General features: G+C 41.4%; 1 protein-coding gene across 1 annotated transcript; it reads right to left on the reverse strand.

Annotated features, from left to right (window-relative positions):
• Positions 1-16748: 16748 nt before the first annotated feature.
• On the reverse strand, positions 16749-18357 carry LOC120807557 (potassium voltage-gated channel subfamily A member 2). The gene has a single exon (XM_040159746.1). It carries the CDS (start codon positions 18355-18357, stop codon positions 16861-16863), a length of 1497 nt encoding a protein of 498 aa, XP_040015680.1. The 3' UTR covers positions 16749-16860.
• Positions 18358-27320: the final 8963 nt, after the last annotated feature.

A 27320-nucleotide genomic window follows, 5' to 3' on the forward strand; every position in this document is an offset into this window, starting at 1 on the left:
GTATGTATATATATATATATATGTATGTATAATGATTTCCTGTATGATTTTTTAAATTTACTAATATCAATAGTCTCTTCACATTTTAATATTGCTCTGCATGCTTATAAATGATTTCGATAACTCCATTAACATTTGTCCATGGATGAAAAAATGCCTTTTGGTTAGCTCCAGCATATTTACAGCAATGTTCATTAATGTGCACTGTCCCTTTTAAATAAAACAATAAATAAATAAAATGAGCAAAATGTACTTAAACTTTTCAAAGGTACCGTTTTTTATTGTTGGATCGTTGTAATGTACGGTATTTTTAAGGCTGTTTTTCTGTCATTTTTTTCTTTTATTTGGCAGGAACGATAGAAAGATGACAGGGAACGAGGGTAAAGAGCGGAAGGATGACAGGCAACAAAGGTCCCTGGCCGGACTCGAGCACAAGACGTTGCGACTACACGGTCTGTGTCTTAAATTCCCTAGGCGTCAGGTCGCCCCCTTGTATGTAAATTCTTAACCCGTGCAGTAACTAGTTCCAAAATACTAAAAGCTGTTGTCTGTAGATGGCAGTAGCAGAAGCTTTGAGCTACTCATCTTGTGCACATGATCTAAGTAATTCTATCTCAAAAGCCCATATGCTCATCCATTAAGGGTGACAGGATTTCAAAGTGCATGTCAGGAAGTACGGATTAGATATTCCAGCGTAGTAATCTTATCGCTGTTGTAAAGACAGCTGGTTATTCCAGTCTAGTAATCCTATATATTGTGGCAAAGGCTCCTCTCATTGCAAATAACATGCAAGGTCGGATCAGGAGCATACAAGGGCATCTGCAGCTACAGTGTATAAAACCCCCATATAGCCCAAAACACAGTGTTCATTCAAAACCTCACGTGACTGCCACACGTTCATATGGATTCAGTGTTAATGGCTCTCAGTAGAGCCGAGCCTTGAACTCAGGAGCAGTGATCAGTCACAGGTTTGGGATCCCTGGTGGGTACACTTGATATCCAGATGGGGTCATGAGATTTTAAAGACAGATACAAAGATGCAGTTTTGATAATGTTTAATAAAAAAAAAATCAGGTTTGACTAAATTATTATTTCTATTTAATTCTTTTGGAAACTTCTTCTATGGTCTTGAAAATAAAGTACAATTGAAAACAATAGCTATATGGGGCGTTGTGGAGGCTTGAGGGTTTGAAAAGCTGACCATTTAGTTGCAATGTCCCCAGTCTAAGTCTCGTTTTTTTTGTTTAATCTTTATTAAACTAGGAAAGTCTCATTGAGATTGAAAATCTCCCTTTCAGATGCGTCTTGGCCAAGGTAGGCAGCAATGACAATGAGTTACAGACACGTAACACAAGACACCAAACTAAAACCAAGTTAATTGGACATCAAGATTCTAAAATACATCAAAACTTCGGCAGCCAGTTTCTGCATCAGTGATTTGAATTCACAGAGACCAAAGTCTATAATGACTGCAAAAGGTTCCAGGCAGAGGGAGCAGCATAAATTCAAAGCTATTTTACAAAGTGTAGAGTAGACTTTTTTTGAATGTCATCCCTCCTCTCTCTCCCCTCATTTCCTGTCTTTTGTTTACAGCCACTATGAAATAAAGGCAGTAATGTCTGAAAAGAAAAAAGAAAAGCAAATTCTCAAATTCATGTCACAAATTGATAACTCGGGCATCACAAAAAAACTGCCCTACCGCCTGAGTTTCACAAGCCATTAAACCATGTGTTACCCAGCATCATAAATACAGTATACTGTAAATGGTTCACTTCAATGACATGTTAAACGACATGTAAAAATACTCTAGTATGAATACAATTTTTTGTCTTGATATATATTTTACGGATACATTCGGTAAGTTATTTTTACGTTAACCTTTTAAAATGCACTGTCCCCCCAGTGGGACACTTTGGCCTCTGCAGCGCGACTTTAGTTGCGTTTTGGTCTGTACTGGACTCAATCTTCACCCAGCCTTGACCAATTGCACATTGTTTGATAGCCTTGTGGCTATGGCGCCACGTGTCAAACATCTTTTGTGCCACACAAGAGATACTAGTGCCGGCCTTATATTCCCCTTTTTATGGCAACACAAAACATAGGTGAGGCAAAAAAAAACAAAAAACCCAAACTTTAATTTCTACTATGTTTATGCCTCTTATATTCATTCTGACTTTTTGGATGTAAGAGTTACTTTTCAAAGGAGACCAGGGCAATGACTGAATTTGAAAGGGTTGAACAACAGTAACCTTTTTATTTTTGGTACATTATTTTCAGGCTTGTGCGTAAAAATGGGGGTGTCTGGTAACAGGTGAATAGAAAACGTAATCGGGTTGCCATTATGTTTCTTTCAAAACATGTCATACAAATTAGCTTAATATAAGCATAATCTCTGGGAGACAGGGTTGTCTGGACACTGAAAAGTCCATTCTCAGTCTATGTGCACTGGAGGCATCAAGTTTCCACGTCACACTTGTGTAAGTTGCGTATTGGACCATAATTGACCTCCAGACTATTTGTAATGTCACAAAATCGTCTCGTATGCACTCATATTAAACTCAGATTAAGCTGTGCTGCTGTCAGAGTGTCAGACTCTGCACATACATAGATCACTCTGCATAGAGAGGGTGAAAGTGAAGTAACAATAAGCGAACTTATTGATGAGGGACTTTAAATCAGCCTATTTATCAGTAAATTCTCACCTATTTAAACAGTTTTCTCTCTGTCCTCTGTGAGTGCACACTTCCTTTCATTTTCTGGACCAAGTATTTGGCCTGTTGTTGATAGAGATGCCTGCGCTGACCGTGAGCGCCGTTACTCCACTAAGGAGATTATGCAACACAGGAGATCAGCCCCGAGAATCACCCTCATAGATGAACAGTGTGGACTAAATACTACAGACTTAATTGAAACGTCTGGATTGTTTCCAGCCTCACTAATCAAAAGACAAGCGCTAATCTTGGATGACTCCTTGGACCCGACACAGCAGGGGGGGAGGTGAGTGTTCACAACAAACCAATCAGAGTGCGGCCACAACATTTAGCACTGCAATCCTCAGTGGTTTAAAGTCACTGATTAAATTACACTTTTATTTTGCAAACAACCATTCCTTGGTTGTATTTTTTTTCGTCACTTCATCTGCTGTTAAGAGCACAAAACCATCCTTTAATATAAACTGATGAACACTTTAAATTCATAACACACTGTAGATTCCTCCAAAGCACAAACACACACATTGGGAAGTTTCATTTTCCATCCAACAGCCACACAGGGAGGACGAATGCCGTAAATCACCTACTATTTTGACACCAACATTGCTCACCATTGTATGGGGAGGATCCATGGCTGCAGGCGCTCCAAGCTCATCCAAAGCCTCCCGAGTGTCCTCCCCACGCTCCCATATGGCCCGCTGTAGTGTACAAAACATCATGAGGAGAAATGATCAGTGCGATTCATGAGACTGAATCTTAGCTGACATTTTTTAACACCAAACTGTTGATGGTCAGATAAAAAAGGACTTTAATAGTGAAATGTAATGCACAATTAAAGTTTTCAGCATCATAATCCTAAAGGTGTCAATGCTATCACTACTAATAAGGAAAACAACAATAATAATACCACTCTGACAACAAAAATAATCATATTAGCGTTTCATTTATCAGTTTTACTGCTTCAATTTAACACTATCTATTTAAGGGCAGTCTAAAAATCAAGGTGTATCAGTTTCTCCTTGAGTATTTTCTAATTTGGCTTATTTAAACGTTAACACAAATTGTTCTATTCTTTACAGTATTCTCACAATGTATCAGTCTTAATATTACAAGCATTAAATTGAGTATACCTCGTTATCCAGCGGTGAAAGAAGCTTGTCCAAACTCACCCACGCATCCTCTTAGATTAAGCATCTGACCCGGCGGCGGCAGAGTCTTAAGGAGCAGTTGAGGTTTTGACAGAAGGCAGGGCAGCTACAGTTAAATGTGGCCAAAACAAGACAGATGTTTTGACCAACAACACAGTTTCAATCGATTTGATCAGTCTGAGTACAACGCAAATAAACAAATCCTCACCCGGCTACCTATTCTTGTTATTTCAGCTTTTGTACAGGGAACACACGGTGTACCTTTGGTTACAAATATTTTTAGGGACTGTAATACTGTAGTAATGCAGCAACAAAATCTACAAGACCTTCACATAAGGTCAGTAGATGTCACCTGAAGCCTCTTAATTCTTTGTCTTTTCTGAATACAAACCGTGTTCTTTCCCCTTGTCTGTCTGTCCGTCCGTCCGCCCCCCATCAGTGTAACTAGCCAGAAACTTAAGCGAACTTTTGTTTGTGCAGCATGGGGCTCATTTTTCTCATTGCTAGTAAAGTCCTGAACCTGTCCGTCTGCCTGCCAGGTGCTCTTGCTTGGCTCTCTATCATATTTCACACTCGTGTGTAGGATTCACTGGTCATACGCCAGTTTTTGTCCCTGTGCTCACCTCTCTGCCCTCTCTCTTGTCCATTTACTCTTTGTTGAAAGTCAGTGGCAGTTGATAGATTAAAAAAAAGAGAGGGAGTGACAGTTCACATTTACACGACTACAATCTGCTATTATAGTTTATCATGAAATTCATCTGACTGGCTGGCATAAGGTTTGTCTGAATCTGATATTTTTAAGGCCAATACCAGTGTATTAGACATTTCTGTAGTCATATATCCGGACAGCAGTTGGGCTGCTCACTGTCAAAATCAGAAGGTAACATATATTAAAATGTCAGTCCACTGAAATTGTATAGAAGATTTAGATTTATACGTCTACCACCATAGTTTTGGTTTAACTTGGAGATACACCAATCCAGCTGTTTCCTCTCCTGATACCATTTCTGATACCTGAACTCAGGATATCTGCCCATACCTACAGATGCAAATTTTAGAAATGTACAGTTTAAAATCTCTCACAGCTACGTCAACGCGTGGAACTCGCTGGCATAGGTAAGACAGTATTATGCACCAGGGAAAAATCTGGCATTCCACCGTGACTAAATGAATGTAACTTAAAGCAGGAACTGTGAACTTTGTAATGACACTGACAAATAAATTGCAGTTGAGGTTGTTCCTAACCTGGGGGTCAGGACCCCCCCAATGGGCCTTCAGGTAAGAAGCACAAGGGATCACCGGATGATTGAAGGAATAAGAAAGAAAAAAATATGTTTCTGTTACACAAAATTATGTGTGTTTCCAATCTTTATCCACATTTAGTCTTTTTTTCTTGTGAAATACGGCATAATTTCACCTGTTCAAAGAGTCCAAGAATTAAATTTGACTCCGTGACTGAAGTGCTGACAGTTTACGTCCACAACCCCTGAAGAGGGATCACAAATGGACTTCATTTTAGGGTCACGAGTGGAGAAGGTTGGGAACCACTGATCAAGTGACTGTGGAAACAGATGTGGCCTGTGAATTTTTGAAATATAATTTTTTAATCATAATTTAACCCCACAGAGAAAATTCAGCAGAAATCTCCGACACATATCTCAAAACCTTGTGAAAAACTCAAACTTTCTGCAAATAGATACTGCTAGAAATCAGTAAAAAAAAAAAGATTTTTTTTTTTTTTAATGTAATTATGTTGAACTGTTCCTTTTAACCCCAATACCATTTCCTCACACAACATTACCAGTCACTCTAACTGGGGAAAGAAGCACAACTTAAGTTAAAATGCCTCTAAACAAACTTCAAAAATGGATAATGATTTGAACACAGGCTAGTGTTTAGCCAGGCTAGACATTTCTTCTAATGCCTCCATCAGGTTCACATATGGTTTTTAGGTTGGTTTGTGGTTTTTCATGACTACGTTTGGATACAGTGTCATGAGATTTTCTACACACATTCATATTCCCTTCAGGATTGACTGTAATAATGTTGACGATCACTTACATTTTCATCTAGCACCGTCATCAGATCAAATGTTTAGATTCTCTCATACTTTGGTTTATGACCAAATACCTACACAACTAATGACTTTCCCATCAGCCTCAGCTGTACTTTATGTTAGGAGCTAATTTGAAAGAAAATATGACAGAAATCAAAAGATTCAAAATTGGCGCACAGTGTTTATCAAGATTCAAGACTGACTGGTTGTATTTGTGGTTAATGACAGTGACAGGCCAATATCCAATACTACATTGAAACATGAACATAGCAAACTAACAAACTGTTTTATCCCTAAAAAAGATAATTAACATTCAACAGTTTTCATTTGAGGCCAGTCTAGGCCTTATCACCACCGTGCCACTCTAAAACTCACACAGTACCCATCATACCTTTCCCTGCTGCTAATATACTCTCCTGGAACAACATTGCTCCTTGGCTTATAAAATATTTCTGCACCAAACCCTTGTGTTGAATCCTCGTGAGGTCTCTGGTTGCCTTGTGTAGCCTCAGCGTATTGGCATGTGCAGGAATTAGATATCCCGGCATGCGTGTCTCAAAGGTGCTGAAAAAGCCCTGGTTTGCTGCCATGCTGCTGGCGGCAGATGGACAGGTATCCAGTGGAGCCTTGTTAGCCATTATTGCTATGGTGTGGGTGCATGGGTTGCTGCGTCGGGACAACAGAGCCGCTATAAATCTTTAAGATTGTACAAGTGATGGCACTGGTTTTCACGCACCAGTATGGGTCCAATAAAAAGAAATAAACAACAACAAAAAAAAACAAAGAAATGGGCCAGTGGTAGTTTACTGATAACCAGAGGTATTCTTACTGTGTTTACAGATGCCTGTGTTCCTGTATAAACCAATGAACAATGTGTATCCTTTATGCTGTGTTTGAAATATTATTTTACACCAGAACCTGAGAAGATTGTAGAAGCAGGGATAACAAACACGATGGAAATAATTTCTTCACTGTATAAAGGCTTTGTTCACTTCCGTGAGGTTTCTACTGGATCACTCTCTTTGATCAAACATACATAATGAATGAAGGCAAGCATTTAAACCCGCTTCACTATCTCTGCCCTTGGCTGCTTGCACCTGGCTTGAACACTCCATGCAGGGGCTAAAAGCATCACAGGGCGGCCAGCTCCAGTGTCTCACATTCTAATACTGACATTTACTTTTTATTTTATTTTAGGGTCAGGCAGTACAGTACATATTTGACTGCACTGCATTTAAAGCTGCACTAATCAATATTTTTGTGTATAAACAATGGGACAAATGACCGCGTGTAATGTGAAAGGAGTCACACGAAGTGAAAACCTTTAAAGAATAATCACCCTGCTGTTCCCAAGCTTTATGGAGCCTTTTAGCATCTTTCAGCTCATTATTTTTGGTTTTACGGCCCACGGCTTTAATTACTTTTTGGTTCACTCTCACTGTGAACCATTAACCGTCCAGACCAACAGTACACTACCTGCTCAGCACAAAATGGCAAACATACAAAGTTTGCAACAAGCTAGTGAACAAAGTTGAGCAGTTAGCAGCAGAAGAGATAAATATAGATATGGATATTTTACTCTGGAGTTGGTGGAGGTAAAAATGTAGGCACAGACAACTACAGATGGGTACGATGGGTTCAAGTTTAATTAGAATTGGTCTGTTAATGAATGGTTGGATGTTTACGATGAACTGTTTAGTTTGAGTAATAGTTTTACTGTTCACCTGAATTGGACATACAGTACACATCCATGAACACCTAGTCTTTTCTTTGTATTTAGGCAGAGGAACACAAGCGCTGTCATCCACAAAGTGATGACGACGCTTTGTTTGAGGCAAGAGGCCCTCTCGTCATCAAGAGATCATTGCATACATAATGAATAAGCTCCGTGAACGCAGTAGGACACATGCACCATAACTACCCCCCACACATATGAAGACGTTGCCTTCCCTCTGCTGCCGGGCTCAGTTTGTCACTATAAATTGGACCGCTTAATAAGCACATTTGAACGTCCTCATTTCATCAAGATTTAATTTTCTCCAAATGATTCCTCTCTGTTCTGATGTGATAAAACAATCTTTCACATCTGCTGCGATAAAAGCCACCGCATTTTCTTTAAGGGAAGATGCAATTTCGGGATGTGCGTTTGCCAGCTGATAAGCATAAAAGGGCCTTTTTTGCATTTAAAAAAAAAAAAAAAACAACGTTTATGAGCTGAGAGAAGGTGGAGGGAAGGCAAAAAGAGCTAGTTGGTCTAAACAAAATGTATTGTGGGGGAAGCATTTCAGATTTCCCGTTCTTGCTCTGTGCACGATCTCAGAGTTGGAAGCAGGAATTTAAAAGGGGGAAGAGGCCTTGGGACTGAGATGTTGATAAAATATTAACACACACAGGATATTTAAAGCTTCTGACATTTTTTCCCTGGTTGACATGTTGGAAATGGCCTCCACAAGATGTGTATGTAGCCAACAGCAGGGATGCAGATTTCACTCCGAGTTAAACGATGCTGATCAAAGATTTACTGGACTGACTTATTTTAACACACATTTTGAGAAGGGTCAGTGTTTGCACAGTTTAGTACAAGCAAGTATGAAACTGGAACACACATTTCCTCTGTCATAACTACATGTATCTTTAGGCCATCACATGGGATATGGGCATTTTTGTGTACCTATTATTCACTACTCTTCTCCCCTTTCTTGAACATTCACCGAATTGCCGTTATTTATGAATGTTTTATGTTCACGGTCAGGGCTCACTTCTATTACCCTGAGTATTTAGGCTGTAAATAAAATTCAAAATCAACCTGAAATAATTAATTTGATTCAAAGTAAGTCTTTTGGTACCGTTGTCTCATAAGGCACTCTTGATAAACTGTTTGTAGGTTGTTACTAATGGCTTCATTAGTGGTAAATAAATATTTTACTCTTGCCTTATACATCAGTTATAAGCCATCAAAATAACCCAGTTATGGTTTGAAGGTTGTGAGAAATCCCTCTGGCTGGTATTCATCTTTCAAAATTGGTTATAATGCAGTTATAAACGGTGGTAATCTATTAATAAATGCTGGTGGGTTTTACACGTTCTCATGAACTATGAGGAATATTTTGACATTTTGGGAAATGCAGAGAGTTAAATGTAAAGATAAATACCACTCTCGTGTCTGCAGGGTGAATATGATGCTGAAGGCAGCAGCTGTTAGCTTAGCTTAGCAAAAAGACTGGAAATGGTTGTAAACAGCTAGCCTGGCTGTGTCCTAAGGTAACAATAGCTGCTTACCGGCACCTCTAAAGCTGACTAATTAACACATTATATCACGTTTATTTAATTTGCACTTAAAGTAAAAAACGACATGTTGTGGTTTTACAGGCGGTTATGTGCTAAGAGTATTTCTACTGAGCTTCCTACCGAACATAGAGATGAGAGATTGGTTTTGATCCTCTCATTTAACACAATGCAAGGAAGTAAATAAATCTATTTCCCACAATTTTGAACAAGTCCTTTAATAAGTGGTTAATAGACAGATTTTGGTCCAGATACTCTGATGAAGTTAAAGAACTATCTAAAAAGATATGTCAAGGGTAATGCTGGAGGAGGATAAACACCAGCAAATGGAATTTTCCGCAACTCAAAGGTTCTTCTTATTAAAGACTGATATATAAACATTAGTAAATGGGTTGTTAACCCTGAATAAAGCCTGTAGTTATAACTTATAAGCCCTTTATAAAAGCTGACTTATTAGAAAGTGCCACCGAAATTTTAAGAGCACCAGGCTCCACATTAACACACTGGCAAAGGGCTTTGTTGTTACCCTGCCCCGTTGTCCTCTCATTCATAACCTTGGTGCACAGAGTTTATCAGTCCCTTCACATCTCAGGCCAGAAGGCTGATGTGTAGAGTACAAACACCACATTATCACCTGGTAGTGAATCCTATCGAGTCCTGCAGCCAGATAATCGCTGGTTTCCCTGTGACCCCCCCCCCCCTCCCCTTTGTTTATTCAGCCCACCTCGTCATTATGCGAAAGAGGATTTTCTCCAGTTTCCATACTGGTCTTTGCTTTTATAATACTTCATGTCTCGTGCTTTTGTATGTGCATATGAGCTCCGGAGCATCTGTCCGTCCGTTGTGCATTGTTGACAGGTTCACCGTCCCCCGTGAGATTGGAAGCATGGTTGGCTGACCGGGCCCATTTGTCCCCCCCAGAGAGGTGGAGGAGGGTGTGTGTACTAGTGTGTGCGTGTGTGTGTGTGTGTGTGTATATGTTCTCACACCGACTTAATGGGGCCATCACACAATATGAGTGTATTGATCCTCCATATGACTGTGAAGGGAGCAGGGGTGGACATGTGTCCTATTGTATCTCGAAACCCAACCCTACCATTACTTACCTCACCAATAGAAGAGACCGAATTACCGATTAGACGAATGAAGAACTACTTGGATCCTTTTCTTAAATAAAAGTACCGATACAGAAATAAGAAAAAAATGTCCTGCATTCAAGAAATACAGAAAGTACCCCTAAAAGCACGGAAGTATTATCAGTAAATATACTTAACTATCCGAAGTCAAAGTACTCGTTCTGCAGAAAATGTCCCCTGTGAGTGACATACTATTATATGTGCCACGATTAGAATGTATACTGATGAATAAATGCATAAGCAGCAGATTATTATTTTAACAAGTCAAGGTGGAGCTAATTCATCTAATTTACTTTATATACAGCTAGGTAGTAAACTCTTAGTCTGAAAATTAACTGGTAACTATATAGCAGTCAGAAATGTTGTGGAGTAAAAAGTACATTAGTTGCCTATGAAATGTGGTGGAGTACAAGTATAAAGTGGCATAAAATGTAAACACCCAAATAAAGTATCTCATAATTGTAATTAAGTACAGTACTTCAGTTAATTTAGTTACTTTCTACAACTGGTATTTATGCAGGATATTTAAAACAGTTTAGTTTATTTAAATTCTAATCTTAAAAATATCTTTCTCCCTAACTCATTGACTAGTGTCAGAGAAACTGAGGCACAGTCCTTTCTTTCATTTCTTCAAAAACACCTCTAGAGGGCAGTAATGCTTTCTCCCGCATTCCCCTGTCAGTGAACAAACAAGATTCCAAGTCAGACTCAACATCTACCGACATAATCTTCATTTCAACCCAAACAACTCACACCCAGTGACTGCTACAGTATGCTGAAGATGAAACTAAACTCTAAACTCAACCTTTTATAGACTGACTGCAGTTCTTCTCAGGTGAGGACAGAAAAGCCTCACTGGCAGATATCAGGGCAGGAGTTAATGAGTGTAAAAGCTGAACACCTCCTAATAACGGGCTGTGGTCTGGTGCCAGGGCAGCCCTGTTGGATTAGCAGCAAGTCCCACAGCGCTTGTCTTCTAATTACAAGCTGGTAGGAACAGTGCAAGCCTGTATGACTGCTCAGCCGTGATCCTATGGGCATGCTACCATCCCTGACAAACAACACACTCAGTCACCCACCGCTCCCTAACAACAGCAACGAGGCTGTGGCAGCCACGGCCACCTGCAGCAGGCCTTTGTTCCTGCAGCCTGTGTCCTTGGTTGGGCTGCATCACCCTGCCTGCGTCTCCCTGTTTGCCCCGGTTTCAGTAGAGCGAGCTGCAGAGTGCTGCACTGCATCGGTGGATCAAAGCAAGACTAATGACTACAGCAGAGATGTAGCTACAGCACCGTGGCCCCGAGTGTTCCCGCTCGCAGTGCAGAGCTGTAGTTAAACCACAAGTGGACTAAAGATAGCAGATAGCTGCCGTCTTGTCTTATGCTAACTCTAAAAACTGTGCTCTCAGGTGTGGATGTGACCGGTGAGGTCGAGAGGCTCGCTTAAGCAAACAAAATTTAAGACCACAGCATTGTAAGGTCACCTTAAAGGTACAGCTATGACATATTTTCATCTACTTGTAATGTCTCAGATTGCAGCAGTAGAATTTATGGATCTGAAAGAAACATGTCTCTATTTTTCCCCAAACAAAGAGCATCTATGGGGAAAAAAATAATGAATATGTTCCATTTTTCTGATTCTGGCTTACTACACATGGATGTCAGGCCTGTAGTGCCACTGAAAGTTCACAGTGAAGCATTTCTTGAAGAATTGTTTCTTTTTCCTCCTCTGCCATCTCCTTTCAACCCTTCTCTCTGTCTCCTCCTCTGCTCACGTTTCTCCTCCTCCTCCTATCTCTTTCTCCAACAAAAAGGCTATTAATAGAACACCCTGCTCTCTCTTTTAAACTGCAGGGTGCATATACCGTGCACTTAAAGGGAGAAAGAAGCTCCAAGACACCAGGAGGCGTTTGAAAATGTCCTCCACACTGCCAGAGGCTACAAAGGCGCTAGATGGCCTAAGAATAACAACAAAGAGGCTTTTGATCGATTCATTACATTTTGTATCAGCGCAGACGCTCTTCGGCTAAATTTAGCTCCTCAAATCATTTGCAGACTAAATACCTTGCGAACAATGGGATGTGAGGGAAAAAGGCTGGATAGACATTTGAAAAACACCCCTCACATATTTTCAGTAAGTTGTGCTTCTTCCGTATAAAAATCACATTATTTTTTTTACCTAAAGAGGTGCAGTAATCACAATTAAAGCATGGCACACAATGAACAGACTCAGAACAATTTCAGTTGAATTATTATTGATATTACTTTGTCAGGGTTATGATCATTTGGAAGGATTATATGCATTTTTAATTTCATGTTTTTCTTGTCCATAGATTGTCCTTTTTGTCTTGTAAAGTGCAGATAATACTACGTTTTAAATCCAGACTTCACATACAGTATATAGTACAAGGTTTTTGCTCCATCATCCATTGGTTAATATTTACATTATTCTCTCACATTTCATTTCATAGAAAGAAAATCCATTATCCACTGTACCAACGTTGATGGATGTTTTCAGGCCTCTATGATACGGGGGAGGACGGGGGGGTGTGAGGTGAACAACTGTACACACTGTTTCAGTGGATGCCACACTATCAGGCTCTGGGGTCAAATGAAAAAAAAAAAAAAGTTCTTTCTCAAACACACACATGCATACAGATTGCATATTGATCATCTCGTTTCCCATATGTATGAGTTTTGTTTTGTTTTTAATTTCCATGTAGGAGCCATGTCTCAAAGAGCTGACATCGCAGTTCAAACAAACCCAAAGTTCAGAAAGGTCATATTCACATTCAGCTAACGTGTGAGTGTTTGACGTACAGTAGCAGAATATTGCAAAGTGTTTCACATTTGCTTAAAGGTTTGCTTCAAAATTCTCTGCCAGCTCTCAGGATCAACATATAATTAGTGCCAGGTAAAACACAAAAATCTCTACTTAAACCTTCTTTCTCCCCCAAAACTACCAGCTGATAGTCATTCTCTGCATAGATTTCTCAGTGTATTCACTGTTGGGCACCCTTCTCATGGAGTGGATTTGCTGGTGGGTCCCTCAGCATGTGAGAGATGATATTTTTAGAGGCTGTGGTGCTCCCGATAAAGCAATACAAGATCATTTTTAATTGACTTTGTTTCCACGGAATAAAAACATTGTACAGATTAAATCTGCGGGTATACAGATGAGGATGATTCTACTCGTCTTTGTGCTTTAAGCAGAAATAATCATCAACTACAACATTGTGTTTTCTAGTATATGAGTTGCTACAGTGAATTTGGCTGAGGTACAGTAATGTGCCCAGTGTAAAACATAACATAAATGTTAACACATATATGCAACATTTATCATAAATATCTGCCCAAAAAATGCAATGAAGACAATAAGATACAATGCATTTTCATGCATAGACAAATATTTTTGGTCAGACTGAGTGTTTGTTTTTTCCCCCCACATATACAGATATGCAAATGGCCGTTGCATAAATGCAGCTGTACAACCAGGCTAAGACACTGACATTCAGTGGTTCTCTCTCTTTCTCTCTCTCTCTCACACACACAGACACACACACACACACACACACACACACAAACACACTCCTACATAGCTCTGCATCAACTCACCCACATCAATACTCAATTGATGATCAATAAGATCTTGGTTGGATTGCAGGGGGGTCCATAAAGGTTCATTCTTTTTTTTCTTTTTTTTTTTTTAAAACAAACATCGATAGTCTCCACACAGAGCCCTCCACCAAAGGATTATGGGAAAATTGCTAAACGACTGTTTAATCTGGTCCTACCTCAAGTTACTGACCATTTTCACATGTCAATCCACCTCTATGCTAATGTTGGGAACGCAACAAAAATAACTGCTCCACTTTATCTAGTATAGCTCTCTAAAAATCCTTTCAAGATACATGAAAACAAACATGGATTTGGACAGAGAGACGACTTCAGAAGCCTCATGACAGGCAGGTGGACAAGGCATCCTGAGCACATACTGGCAGCAATGGCATAAAAACATTTTGCTACTGCAGGATAAAGACTGTAGTGAGCAGAATGAAACCCTAAGAATAAAAGATGTACATCCTGGCATGACAGAATTCATTTAGACAGTTCTTGCTACAGACCTCCTCCTAATCCATCACCTTTCTAATTACCTAAGACATCTATGAAAAGATGGAGAAAGGCAAGAGACTCAGGAGTGAAGTCAGAGGACCCCTAGGTTAGCCAATATCTGCTACACTGCTGCTAATTATCACTTCCCATATTGACGTTACTGCCTTTGACTGTTACCTTGGCAGTGTTGAGCAAACTGTGGAAAAACTCAGCTGGACACAATCCTAGAATCAGAACCTTATTCACATTTGATGCCAATTTTCGAAGACAGATCGAGCTTCTGCCATCAAAGGCTTTTCATAGGACAGCCAGACTCCATTTAAATTCTGACCAGTTTAACGCCAGTAAAAAGCTTTCTGATATATGAATCTGGTTAGGGACGATACAATTTCGAACAACGCCCTGCCTTTCAACAACTACTTCACAGAAAGCAGTTTTGAACTAAGTGGAGCAAATCTCTACTATTTAAACCCAGGACATGTGTCAGGTTTGCTGGAAAACTCTTCACTAAAGAAAATGCTTTTGAAATGGCTAGTAAGAGTGTGTCTTTGGCACTCTGAACAGGCTCTGAAACAGGAGAATATAGAACAGTGCTCGGAACAGTTATTAGTATCATTAAAAATAAAAACATGGCAATGACCTGCGCATTGTGGAAAGGCTCTCACTTTCTTTTAACATTGCTATTCAAATTTTTTTAATTCTCTGATAAAAGTATATGTGTACTGTATATGTGTTGTCTGTATACATATATTTTTTATATATATATATAGGAAATAAATATATCTATGTTAATCATTATACTTTTTTGTCTCAGAGGCTTCTTCTTTGAGCTTAAATGCATGCTTCTAGGAACGTTTTTGAGGACATGCAACACTAGGAGAGTAGCGTAAACCCAGATAAAAGGCAGTTCAGGGGAAGCATTATTCTATACACGAGTCCTTAAAAGTCGCTATTTTGATCATGAGGACGTGATCATTAGACGAATCTGTGAAAAAAGAAAGCACTGCAAGTCTATTACATCTACTACTGGGATTAATGTCCACAACTAGTGTGAGAGTTTATGCCTAGTTCACGCTCAGCTGCAGCAAAAGTTGAACAGCAATGACTTCTACATGGAATGTTAATATTGACGAGGACACCGCATCCTATTAAGCCTAGGATTTGGCCTTATGATTATTCCTTAAGAAATCCTCTAACATACAGCTTCAGGTTTTTGAAACAGCTTTCTGCAGGCATACTTTTTTAAAGTGTGGCTTTGTATAGAAGGCAGTGTACAGACAAATATACAGTGGTGTGATGAAGCAAGTGGCAGTTGAGAAACAAGTAGAAATTCTCATTCAGATAAAAATGTCATGCAATAATCTACTGACTACATTTACTACTAACAGCACCTACCTACCGGCTATCAGTTAAGTCACAGTTAATCTACCTATCTATATGAGTAGGTACCATGTGTGTGTGAAACTGTGAGAGACAGACAAAACAAGAAGAAACATTCAAGCTGTCCTCAAAGCTCTGCAGTAAGACCAGTTTGGGTGAATGGAAGGGGGAAAGCTTGCATTGCAATACATACAGTACATATAAGACCAAAGCAGTGAAAAGTCAAGGCCATTCTCAGTCATTCATCAGATACTGATGTCTACTGGGAAAAAAAGGTGTCGAACCATAAGCTTAGCGCTGATGGCTGTCATTCATCCTTGAAATAATGTGGTGTACTTAACCACAAACCTTGTCACAAGTCACCCACAGGCCATATCAGCGCTGGAGTGAGCTTGCTTTATCCTCACACATCCTCTTATCTTTAAATGGTGTAGCATAAGACAGTTTTGTTTCATTGGCTCCAGGAAGCAGAATATGTAGCGCACAAGTAGGGCTCTTCAGAAAGCGCATGACAGGGCAGTGTGCCTTGGGAAATGAGGGACCACGGGACAGGGGGCTAAAGCAGGGCTTGTGTTGTGTTGCTTTCTTTATGCAATAATCAATTCTTATCTTGCAGTGTTTCACCCCTTTTTCTTTTCTTTTTGTGCACTACTGTTGGCTACTGTTGTGAGCAGGAAATTTTTAGGTATCATTATTATTATTATTTTTTTTTTTTAAACAGCCACACACACAAAGCCAACTCCATGCAGAAATACAAAATTTGAAATTTCACTCTGTTTGACAGTAATCAGGAGTTGTAAGGGCAAGTTGTAGGGAGTGAAGACAGGATGAGCGCAGGGTGAGCGAATGGTCTATGTAATATTTTTTTCACTGTCTATCATCATCATTATCATTATCATCATCATCATCATCAACATCCTGAATTCTATTGCCTTGATTTTTCAAGCACACGTGAGGGGGGAGGCTGTACACCTGTCCCGTCCAGTTGCTCAGCTCCGCAATTTCCGCTGTCACTGGGAGGAAAACAATAGATAACTACACGTCCGTGAGCATTTTGGTGATGTTTACATAGTTTGTGTTGGCCAGTGTGCAGTTGGCTGTCTTGAGGTTCTCCTCCTGAAAGTCCTCGTTGCTGTTGTTCACAGCCTCCTGGATCTCCATATAGTCCGATTTACTGATGGTGGAGCCGCTCCGGCTCTTCTTCAGCTCCTCCGCTGAATCAGCTTTAGGGACGTTGACCTGCAGGTACTGCGCCTGTTCTTCACCTTCAGTCTCACGGTGATAGAAGTAGTTGAAGTTGGACACAATGACAGGCACTGGCAAGGCAATGGTCAGCACACCTGCGATGGCACAGAGGGAGCCCACGATCTTACCACCAATGGTAGTTGGGACCATATCACCATAGCCGACTGTTGTCATGGACACCACAGCCCACCAAAACGCATCTGGGATGCTCTCGAACTGTGACTCGGGCTCGTCCGCTTCAGCAAAGTAGACGGCGCTGGAGAAAAGGATGACCCCTATGAAGAGGAAGAAAATGAGCAGGCCCAACTCTCTCATGCTGGCTTTCAGGGTCTGGCCCAAAATCTGAAGCCCCTTGGAGTGACGAGAGAGCTTGAAAATTCTGAAGACTCGTACTAAGCGGATGACCCTGAGAATGGCTAAAGACATGGCTTGCTGACCTGCTTGACCATCCTCTGGCCTGTCTGCTAGCTCCGTGCCAAGAGTGATGAAGTAAGGGATAATGGCAACAATATCAATAATGTTCATTATATTACCAAAAAAGCCTGCTTTGCTGGGACAGGCAAAGAAGCGCACCAGGAACTCAAAGGAGAACCATATTATGCAAAGAGTCTCCAGGATAAAGAAGGGGTCAGTGAAGTAGGTGGATGTGTAGCTGATGATTGTGGTGTTGGTCTCAGGTGAAAACACTTCCGCATGAGACTTGTGCATTTCCTCCTCATCATTGCGGAAAATGGGGAGGGTCTCCAAGCAGAAACTGACTATAGATATCAAGATGACCATGACAGAGATTATGGCAATAATCCTAGCAGGACCTGAGCTCTCTGGGTACTCGAACAGCAGCCACACCTGTCTCTGAAACTCATTTTCAGGAAGGGGCCGCTCTTCCTCCTTGATGAAACCCTCGTCTTCTCTGAACATTTCGATGGCCTCCTCGCCCAGCTCGTAGAAGCGAATTTCCTCTGAGAAAATATCAAGGGTGACGTTGACTGGCCTTCTTAGCCGGCCCCCTGATTGGTAATAATACAATATGGCGTCAAAGCTGGGTCTGTTCCTGTCGAAAAAATACTCGTTCCTCAGTGGGTCAAAGTACCGCATCCTCTTTTTGGGGTCCCCCAGCAGTGTCTCTGGGAACTGGGAGAGGGTTTTGAGTTGTGTCTCAAAGCGCAGCCCTGAGATGTTGATGACCACCCTCTCACAACACTCATGGTCGGCCTCCGGGTCGTAGTCCTGCGGGTGCCCCGGGTGTGCAGCCGCCTCGTCAGAGGGGTCGCCTGTGGCAACAGTCATTCTGCAGGGGGAGGAGGCCTGCACTTTTCAGTGAGTCTGGGTCCTGCAGCCTGGAGAACTGCAGGAAGGGGCCAGGAGAGGGGGGGGCTCAACACCGTAAAGACCTGACGGCCACAGGATGTCACCTAGGATCTGACTGCATGTAGGACAGATAAAGCAAAGACAGACAACAAGGTCAGATAAACCTGAGACATGATTCAGCACTCAATACTGCTTCCATTTAGTCCAAAGACATCCGGACTTCGCTTTGGCTTGAAGATCAAACAGCTCAAAATAGATGAAAATGAAGCCACCCTCTAAAACAATGTCATAAGATTTGATACGAGTTATGTAAAGTTAGACCGTCCTGAGAAGGCAGTCGATATCAAAATGAAGCAGCTAATGGAAACTTGAGGCTAACACTACTGCTCCTTACGTGGGCAAATTCATATGCAAATAAAAAATCCGCCTTGCATATAAATTGCTTCAATGCAGGTAAACTCGGAGGCTAAGAGGCATGTAAAATTTACAGAAGCTCATAAATTGGGACACTGAGCTGCTGCAATGGTCAATATCCACTGAAATGAATGGGAATACCTTTTGCAGTGAAGCCATGCATGAATATGGCAATGCAGCAGGCACCTAATTCATATAGACAGCATCCTGTGTAGAATATCATAGATAACCACTGCAGTCTAAACACAAATATACGAGACAGTTTTAAGATTTACTGCTGTGCCAAAAAAACAAACAAACAAACAAACACCTCATATTAACTCACTTCAGTTTAGTTTTGTTGGAGCATTTTAGTCTGGAAATGGTGCCTGTCTCTGAAATATTCAAAAACATCTATAAATAATTTATCCATAGTGGGAAATAGGTTCCAAGAGAAAAACTGTATCTCTTGTCTGCACCATCTCCACTCATAGAGTGGGAGCACAGTTTTAGGAGATAAAATCCTTATGAAAAATACAACAAATAAATAACTGCATGCTTATTGGTCATTATGACGATTTCTACTTAAACTCACATTTAATCGAAATTAAGTAGATAGGTAAACGTGAGCTGCTCTATCTCCATTTCTTACATACCTGCTGACATCATCTTCATATCTGGAAGTGAGTTTATGCTCCTGCTGGACACTGGTATCAGGAAGGTGAATAAACCAGCTACGACAATCAGGTCTTCTGTCTTCAGAGAGCGTTAAAAAAAAAAAAATGGATTTTTCCAATTTGGGCCAGTCGATGATATTCACCTCATGTTGTCTGCAGCCTCCTCGCCGTGTACACCGGGTACAGTATGTGCGGGTGTGTCCTCGCTTTCCCCTCCCCGACTCCTTTCCTCGGGGTAGGCTGTCGTGGGATGGCGATTGGCAAAAAAAAAAAAAAAAAAAAAAAAAAAAGGGAGGAGGGAACCGATCAAGGAGCTGCTGGTGCTTCCCCTCAATAACCAAAGGTGCTGGGATCAGCAGAATGATCTGCCTCCGCTGTTCCCCTCCACGCCACCGCGACTGTGTGACGAGCTGTGGCTGCAGACAGCCGCAAAGGTAAATAGTCCTGAGAAGGTGCCCAGAGAGGCAACATCTGCACGGGGGGGGCGCGAGGCGAGGAGGTGGGGGGGAGCTTAAAAAAGACAACCTTATTACCACGATTTAATTATCAGACGCGTTCTGGGACATATGCATCCATAATGAATCCTTTTTTTAATTCAAAATGACAACCGATCTGCCGCTCAGAGAATTTAAGTCTATTCATGCGTCACCCAGCCAATGTAGATTTTTTTTGTTTGTTTGTTTGTTTTGTTTGTTTGATTTCTTCTTCAATCACGCGCTCGCCCCATATAACAACATCTCGCCAAGAATGCGGACTCCGCGCTGCAGATATGCTCGGGCAGGGAGTCAAGTGCGTCCCAACGCCACTTGCACAGACACAGCTCTGCGAGGCTCCTAATAGCCTACGTGGTGAGCGGCGCGGCATCTCCAGACGCTGACTTGAAACGACATGGGTGGAAGAATTCGCCCTACGTAGTGGGCCAGAAGATTATGCAATTTCACCGAGCCAGAGCCCCAAGTAGACACACACACACACACACACACACACACATAAAGCGGCCTTCGTTAGACCTGCGTGGACTCTGCTCGGCAGGAGGTGAGAGGTTGTTTTTTGTTTTGTTTTTTTTAAATAGGTGAAAGAAACATGTCTGGCTTAAATATTTCTGTAGCCAGCAGTGGCCGCTGGGCTGGTATGCAAAGCTTAGTCAAACCTGCAGTCGGGCACTGCTATGCATACCAAGAGACGTGCTGGTGATTGAGGAGGCAAGGGCGAAAAAAAACGCGCTCTCCATCCGCACTCTAGCCTACCACTCCTTACCTTATCTGCAGTGTGGGCAATTTAAAGGGGTACACATCTCCTGCATTGTTCAGCAGCGATGCTGCTGGTCAGTTGGTGTCTTTTTTTTAATCCGCAATGCCAGATTTATGGGCAAATGAGCTTTTGTTGCAGCCTGTTTTGAATGCTGCCCCCCCAAAGTGACATTATCATAAGGTTGAGTGACAAACACCAGAATTATTTAACATAAATAATATAGCAAGCTATAGCATTACTCTGACATGATATGAGACCGTGGCTGTGACTTTGGAGAATAATTCAGCATGTTCATTCAATTGTGCCACAAACAAAAATCTACCTGAGATGCATGTTTAAGAAGAGACATTTCTCATTCTTGTAATTCTTGTTTCTTTTTACTTCTTGTGCACAGCAGTTATATTTGCAACCTTTCCTGGCAACAAGCTTCATTAATAATAGATAGGAGGGTGACTAAAATAGCGCAAAACCTCCATCATCCTGCCCTGCTAGATTCAGACTGAAGAACAAACTGATCAATAGTAAAACCTCTGCCAGTATCATCAGTGTAGCTGGGAGTGAAAGCACCTTGGCCAGAAGTGACCTCGAGAAAAGCCAAAGGTCAGCAGGAATCCCTTGGTCGTGGAAGTGACGGGGTGAATGGGGGGGGGGGTAATGTGTGAGAATTGGCTTTGCCAAGGTTACTCCTGGCAGACCTGAGACCATCACGGCTCCCAGCGTTGTCCCTTCTGTCTCTGTCTGTCTGACTGCCTGCCTGCCTGCCGCCGCACATGCGGATACCTCTCACTATCTCTTAATGGCTTTCCCAGGTTCCTCATGACAGCACAGCCATTATTTATGAGCTGGGGGCCTGTTACAAAGACTGTTAATGCAGGCTCTAAAGCTCAGTTCACTTTGCATTAGCTGGCTTGCTTTAATTAAAAGCGAGGGGTCCCGGCATTGTAAATGCTGTGTGTGTTTTAATCATTTGGGGAGGTGAAAATGGGTGGTTGTGTAGGTCAGCAGATGAGGGTGTCAACGATGAATTTGTTTCCAAGTGGTATTGATTTCAGGACTCATCCTCGTCTCCATCAGGGAGCCGCGAAAATCAACTTGAGGAAACTGAAAGTGTGTTATAAATGAAGGACGGGTCATTTCCTTACGGTGAAACTATTTCCTGCCATCTAATCATATGCAATAAGGAGGAATTCTTTTGTTAATCCAACACAAAATTACTTGACTTATCCCACCTGAACTTCAGCTGCACAAGGTGATTTTCACCAGTAAACAAGCTCAAAAAATATTTCAATACTTGTGCTGATATGATACCTGAGTTTCACTACTGACAGAAAAATGACACCGGTACTCAATGCCTTACTCTGAGTTGAATGAACATGCTTTTCCGCAAAAGCTTTTTTTCATTTAACTAAAGAAGCTGAACATCTCAAATGTTGAATGTTGTCTAAACACAAGCTGCCGTGTAAGAAATCTGCTGGAAAAAAACTGCCTAAAACTGTTAGTTATTAATATTTTTTGTTTTCTCTTCTTTATTAGATATCTGATGGTAAAGAAATAAACAGAAAATGTGGTGAAAGAGAAGGGTATGACAAAAATAGTACTCCGCTTGAAACGAACTGGGAAGATTACAGTTAAATGGTATGTGTCTTAACCACTAGGTCACAAAGACGCCCCATATTTGCAAGAATATTACTTCTTAAGAAGTAAGAGTAAGTAAACAAGTCTATAACTCTGACAAGACATTTGATGCAAGATGTCATTTGAAATATTTCTTTCCTAGTACCATGGCTTGATTACTAACTGGGTAAAGTGGGCGTTGTAGACCCTAAAGGGGCCCAAAATCCCCAGCTTCACTGCCAGTTGGTTTTGGTAATTAGATTAATTGGAAATTTGCACCATGGAAGTATAATATCAACTATGCCTGGTGCTCCATTATATGCGGATTTTGCAGCCATGCCTTATAGTGGGACACTGTGTCAGAATCTAATTTAAGAGCTTTATTATTCTAGTTTACCTTGTGCTGACATGGTCCATATTGACGATAAAGTTGTGTTCAATCAAATTACCACAAAATATCACGGATTAAACATTATTCTGGCATAGAAGTACTGGTTGCACTGGACACGACGGGAACTTGGAGGCACGTGGATTTTAAAACTGGCAAAATTTTAATTTAAATCAGGAACTATCTGATTAGAGAGTGAGTAAGTGAGTCTATGTATTTGCCCAGACATTTATTGCAAACGTTTGGTCCTTGACAGATTAATGCAGCACATGGTGATAAAAACCTATTTTCAGTCGGTACCAAAAACATTGAATTATGTGATGGAGTAATGTCTACTTCCGGTGTACTGTCTATATATAGTAGCATGAGATGTAATCAATCTGTTCTTATTTTTTCTGGGCTGATGAAGACCCTGTGACGTCAAAAGCGGTCAGCGTTTTAAACCAATATGACAGATTATATAAAGGCTTTTAATATGCGTTTTCTCCTTGATCTCCCTAAAAAGGGCTTGAAGAACATTTTCCTTTCTGTACCAAAAAGTATTAAAATTCGATGCCGAGCACATTTCCCCCGGTTAAAATGTCCATTTTGTGTATTTGGTCAGTAGTTACAAAATTACGAGGAAATTAGCTGTACCCAAAATTCCCACGAGACACGTATGTTTATCAGTGGCAAGTGTCAGGGCTGTTTTGCCCAGTCCCTGGAGTGCAGTGCTCCTCTTATGGACACTATAGATACCTCCTTGCTCTTTAGTACTGCATTGCAGCAGCCACAGGTTTCCATCTCTCTCTCTCTCACACTCACACACTCACACTCTCTCACACTCACACACACACACACACACACACACACACACACACACACACACACACACACACACACACACACACACACACACACACACAAAGTATGAAAAAGGCTGCAGACAAAAAGGTCCAAATTCCAACATGACTCAACTTCAACACCCTTTCTCTGCTTAGTACAAGCTCAATATAATAGTCAACATAATGCAATAATATGGGACAGATGAACTCTACATATCATGCTCACTCTTGGATTTGCTTCTGCATTAAAACAGATTTTCTGCTTCTAGATATGATGATGCAACACTCTCCTGTGTGTAATTCCTCATTAGCAAATTCTCCCATGCAAAATCATCACCCTAGTTAATGAAAATCTTCTGCTAAAATGATCTCATACTATACATTCTGACAATTTTCTATTTGCTACCATGTTTTTTTATTTTCACTCCTCGGGGTATCTAGCAACACTTTTTTTTTTTCTCCAATGCACCTTCACTGAGAAGATGTATTGGAATTTATTTAACCCTCTGGGGGATGAGTCATTTCAGCTTTGCTTCTCAGGAGATAGAAACTAAGGTCCCCTGCAAAAGAGGCCAGATTATGCATGCAACTACGGGAGCGGGATCAGAAAGTGGAGGCAATAAATAAAAAGAGTGGGTTAGGTACACAAATATATACTGTAGCAATGCAGCTCCCTGTGTCCTCCTCTGTGTCCCCTGGAGCTAATGGTACATCTGAAGCAGAGGCAAAAAGAGATGGAGATAAATAAGAGAAGGACAGGGAAGAGAGAGCATTGTGCAAAGAGAGGGAGGAAAACAAAAAGGGAGGGAAAGGAGGGAGTCGTGCTCGTCAGATTGTGGCCCAGCAAGATGAGGGCAGACGCTGGAAAAGAGCCAGACACCGGGAGAGACACAAGGACACTGGTCCAATGCGGTATACTGCCAAGCTGCACCTCACTTAGACTGATAACCGCACAGAAATCTCCACACACGCCCACTGCACGAGCTTATTATCTAAACTTGTGGGTCTGCAGAACGCTAGTCACTACCTATAGACATTTTCCATATGAACACATTTTACTGCATTGGCACATGCTGCTGTTCGTAGAAATCAAATTCACAGCATGCAACATTTGGCTGACATGAACACGCATGCACACGTTACTATACGGCCTCTTCATTTGTCATTTGTACCGACAGCAGCAAAATGAAAACGAAAAAAAGAAAAAAAAATCTTGGCTACATTCGGTTCAGTGAGCTACCCTGTTACTGAAGAGAGGGAGTATGAGTCAGTCAGTGAGTGAGTCAGTGTCACTGTTGCAGGGATACCCTTATGCTGCATTATACAATGTGTCTGTATGAGTGAGTGAAATTCAAGTCATGACAAGTGTTTGCTTCAGGGAACACCTGTTTATATTACACCAAGGTCATACTAGAAAGAGGGTACCTGTGGTATGAGGGTGAGAGAATAGAAATGAGGCTGATTGTTTGTGTGTCTGTGGCAATAAGGCTTTTACATGCACAGCAGGGCTCTGAAAGGGGACGTGGCTTACTTGCGTTGAATACAGCAGTGACAGTTTACAGCATATGGCTCCGCCCCTGAATATTTTAGCAAATCCAAGTTTTGCTCCATTTTTACTTGATAGAATGTACATGAAATAATTCGGCATTAAAAGCATGAGCAACAAACATAATCAGGTCTGTTTTACAATGTTTGAGAACAAATGGGCTGCTGTGTTTTTTGTTTGTTTGTTTGTTTTTTTTGCTGCAGCACAGATGCACATTATAAGGCTTGTGGCATTTACAGTGGCAGCTACTGTGTCACTGAGATGATGCAATGCTCAGGTTTTTTGTTTGCCTGCGACTCAGAGAACCAAAATATTTGCCTCAACCTCGTCCGGAGGCGACACCGCTGCTTCTGGACACAGCGGCCACTCCGACTCACAGAACACCTGAGGGATGACCCAGGGTTTCACAGTTGCCGGGGTCACGAGGCCTGGACAAGGCATCTGACTTTTACCCCTGATAATATTAATCCTGTATGTCAAGGTTAAGATAAACAGACTCCTGGAAAGCGCCTAAAAGCACCAGAATATCAAAAGACATAGTTTGAGGTCAGCATTGCTAATGTAGTTGGACGAATCTTTGGCTCAGCCTTATTTGGTTGCTACGGAGACCGTCTCTGTGGGCAGCACTGGGAGGAGGCTGGGCGGTGACATCACGCCTGGTGCCGCTGGGATATTTCAGGTAAAGTTACAGCACGATGACAAAGCACTTTTCATTCCCCTGCAGTCAGCTGCATTACTTACAGATAAATTCTTGGTTAGAAAAAGTGTAAAAACGTGTGGATTATTATTTTCCTTGTTTCACAGTTCCACACCTGGGACATATGCTCCAGCATATGCCACAGTTGCCTATATGAAAATGGTTTCACGGTCAGCTTTGGCATGTCGGCCCTCTGGGGGGAGGGTATACATATGCTTTCTTGGACATGCTTTCCGGGCTTTTCTTTCTCTCACTGAAAGCTCTGAACTTTATGAATAGCCCCCAGAGTGCCATTACATGTTCTCCAAAGAGCAGATGGATGAATGGCAACCAGAGAAATAATGGCAATATGTCTCACGGTTTCTATTTTTGGCAGCACTAGGTTACAGTTTTAGGGCAAATACTGTACCACATAAAAATATCATCAGAGCAGGAAGAAAAATGTGCAGTGCTGTGAATAATTGCACTGGATGCAGCTGCTGCCTTCCCTCTTCCCCTCACCGGCGCGTCATGACTGTGCTTTGGTAAAGTTCAAGGATGACAAGCGGCACCTCTCCTGGCATACACTCCCCATGCTGGCATGCTGGGTATCATTAGAGGTAGCCCGCCGCTGCGAGGCATCATTCCTCTCATGTGGTGAACGTTGGCATGATGAGGACAGCGAGGAGACGAGACAAGAGGGGAAGCCCGGGGTCTCCTCTACCCCCCACCCTGACTGAGCACGATTCCTGGACTCGTATCCTCTTGTCTGCCCGGAGCAGCAGTGTCGGAGAGGACCAGCTGTGGAGCGGACTGTTTGCAGCTTCCTGTGTCTGGGTGTGTATTTGTGTATCACACATGTGGCCTCATGTGGGTGCCTTCCCTGTGACTCGGTGCCCGCGTGTGTGTGTGTGTGTGTGTGCTTGTCCTCTCCAGTACTTTCTGTTTTCTAATGACCAGGATCCCTCAGCTGAGAGCATTCGGGCGTACCGGCTGTGACTGTCTTACAGCTGTGCAGCACTCAAGCATGCTCATTCATATGCACACAGACATTCACACAGGGACAGCGAGACAATTAGACATATCATTGTATTTAAAACTAGCAGACACACACATTGATATCATAAGTGTGCATCTTGCTTTAAATCATTCTTAATTCTGTTTTCTATGTTGAATCTCTGTTTACATCTATGTGTAATGACAGTCTCATGCTATTATGTAACTAGGGCTGGGTAAACCGAAACCCTGTATTCTGTACAGATAGCACAAGTGTGCTCTTTGAGACCTTATTTTGAAAAATAAAAAATAAAGATGCTCTGTCTAAAAAACTCTTTTTCTTTCATTTAATAAAGGAAGGCAAAGTTCTCAAATGTTAAATGTTGTCTAAACAAGCATCTGTACAAGAATGTTTCCACAGCAAAATAGTCTAAAACTGGCTAAATTTTGATTTAAAACAGGAACTGTCTGATCAAAGAATAAGTGACCGAGATTACAAATAAGACCAGACTGTTAAAGTTGCATTAACTCTTTTTTTTTGGCCACTTGGTGGAGATAAAAACATAACAATGACATA

The sequence above is a fragment of the Xiphias gladius genome, chromosome 21, assembly GCF_016859285.1.
Source record: "Xiphias gladius isolate SHS-SW01 ecotype Sanya breed wild chromosome 21, ASM1685928v1, whole genome shotgun sequence".
Taxonomy (NCBI): domain Eukaryota; kingdom Metazoa; phylum Chordata; class Actinopteri; order Istiophoriformes; family Xiphiidae; genus Xiphias; species Xiphias gladius.

What these genes read in the sequence shown, in the direction of transcription:
- LOC120807557 (XM_040159746.1), bottom strand. Translation starts at nt 18,357, where the DNA reads ATGACTGTTGCCACAGGCGACCCCTCTGACGAGGCGGCTGCACACCCG.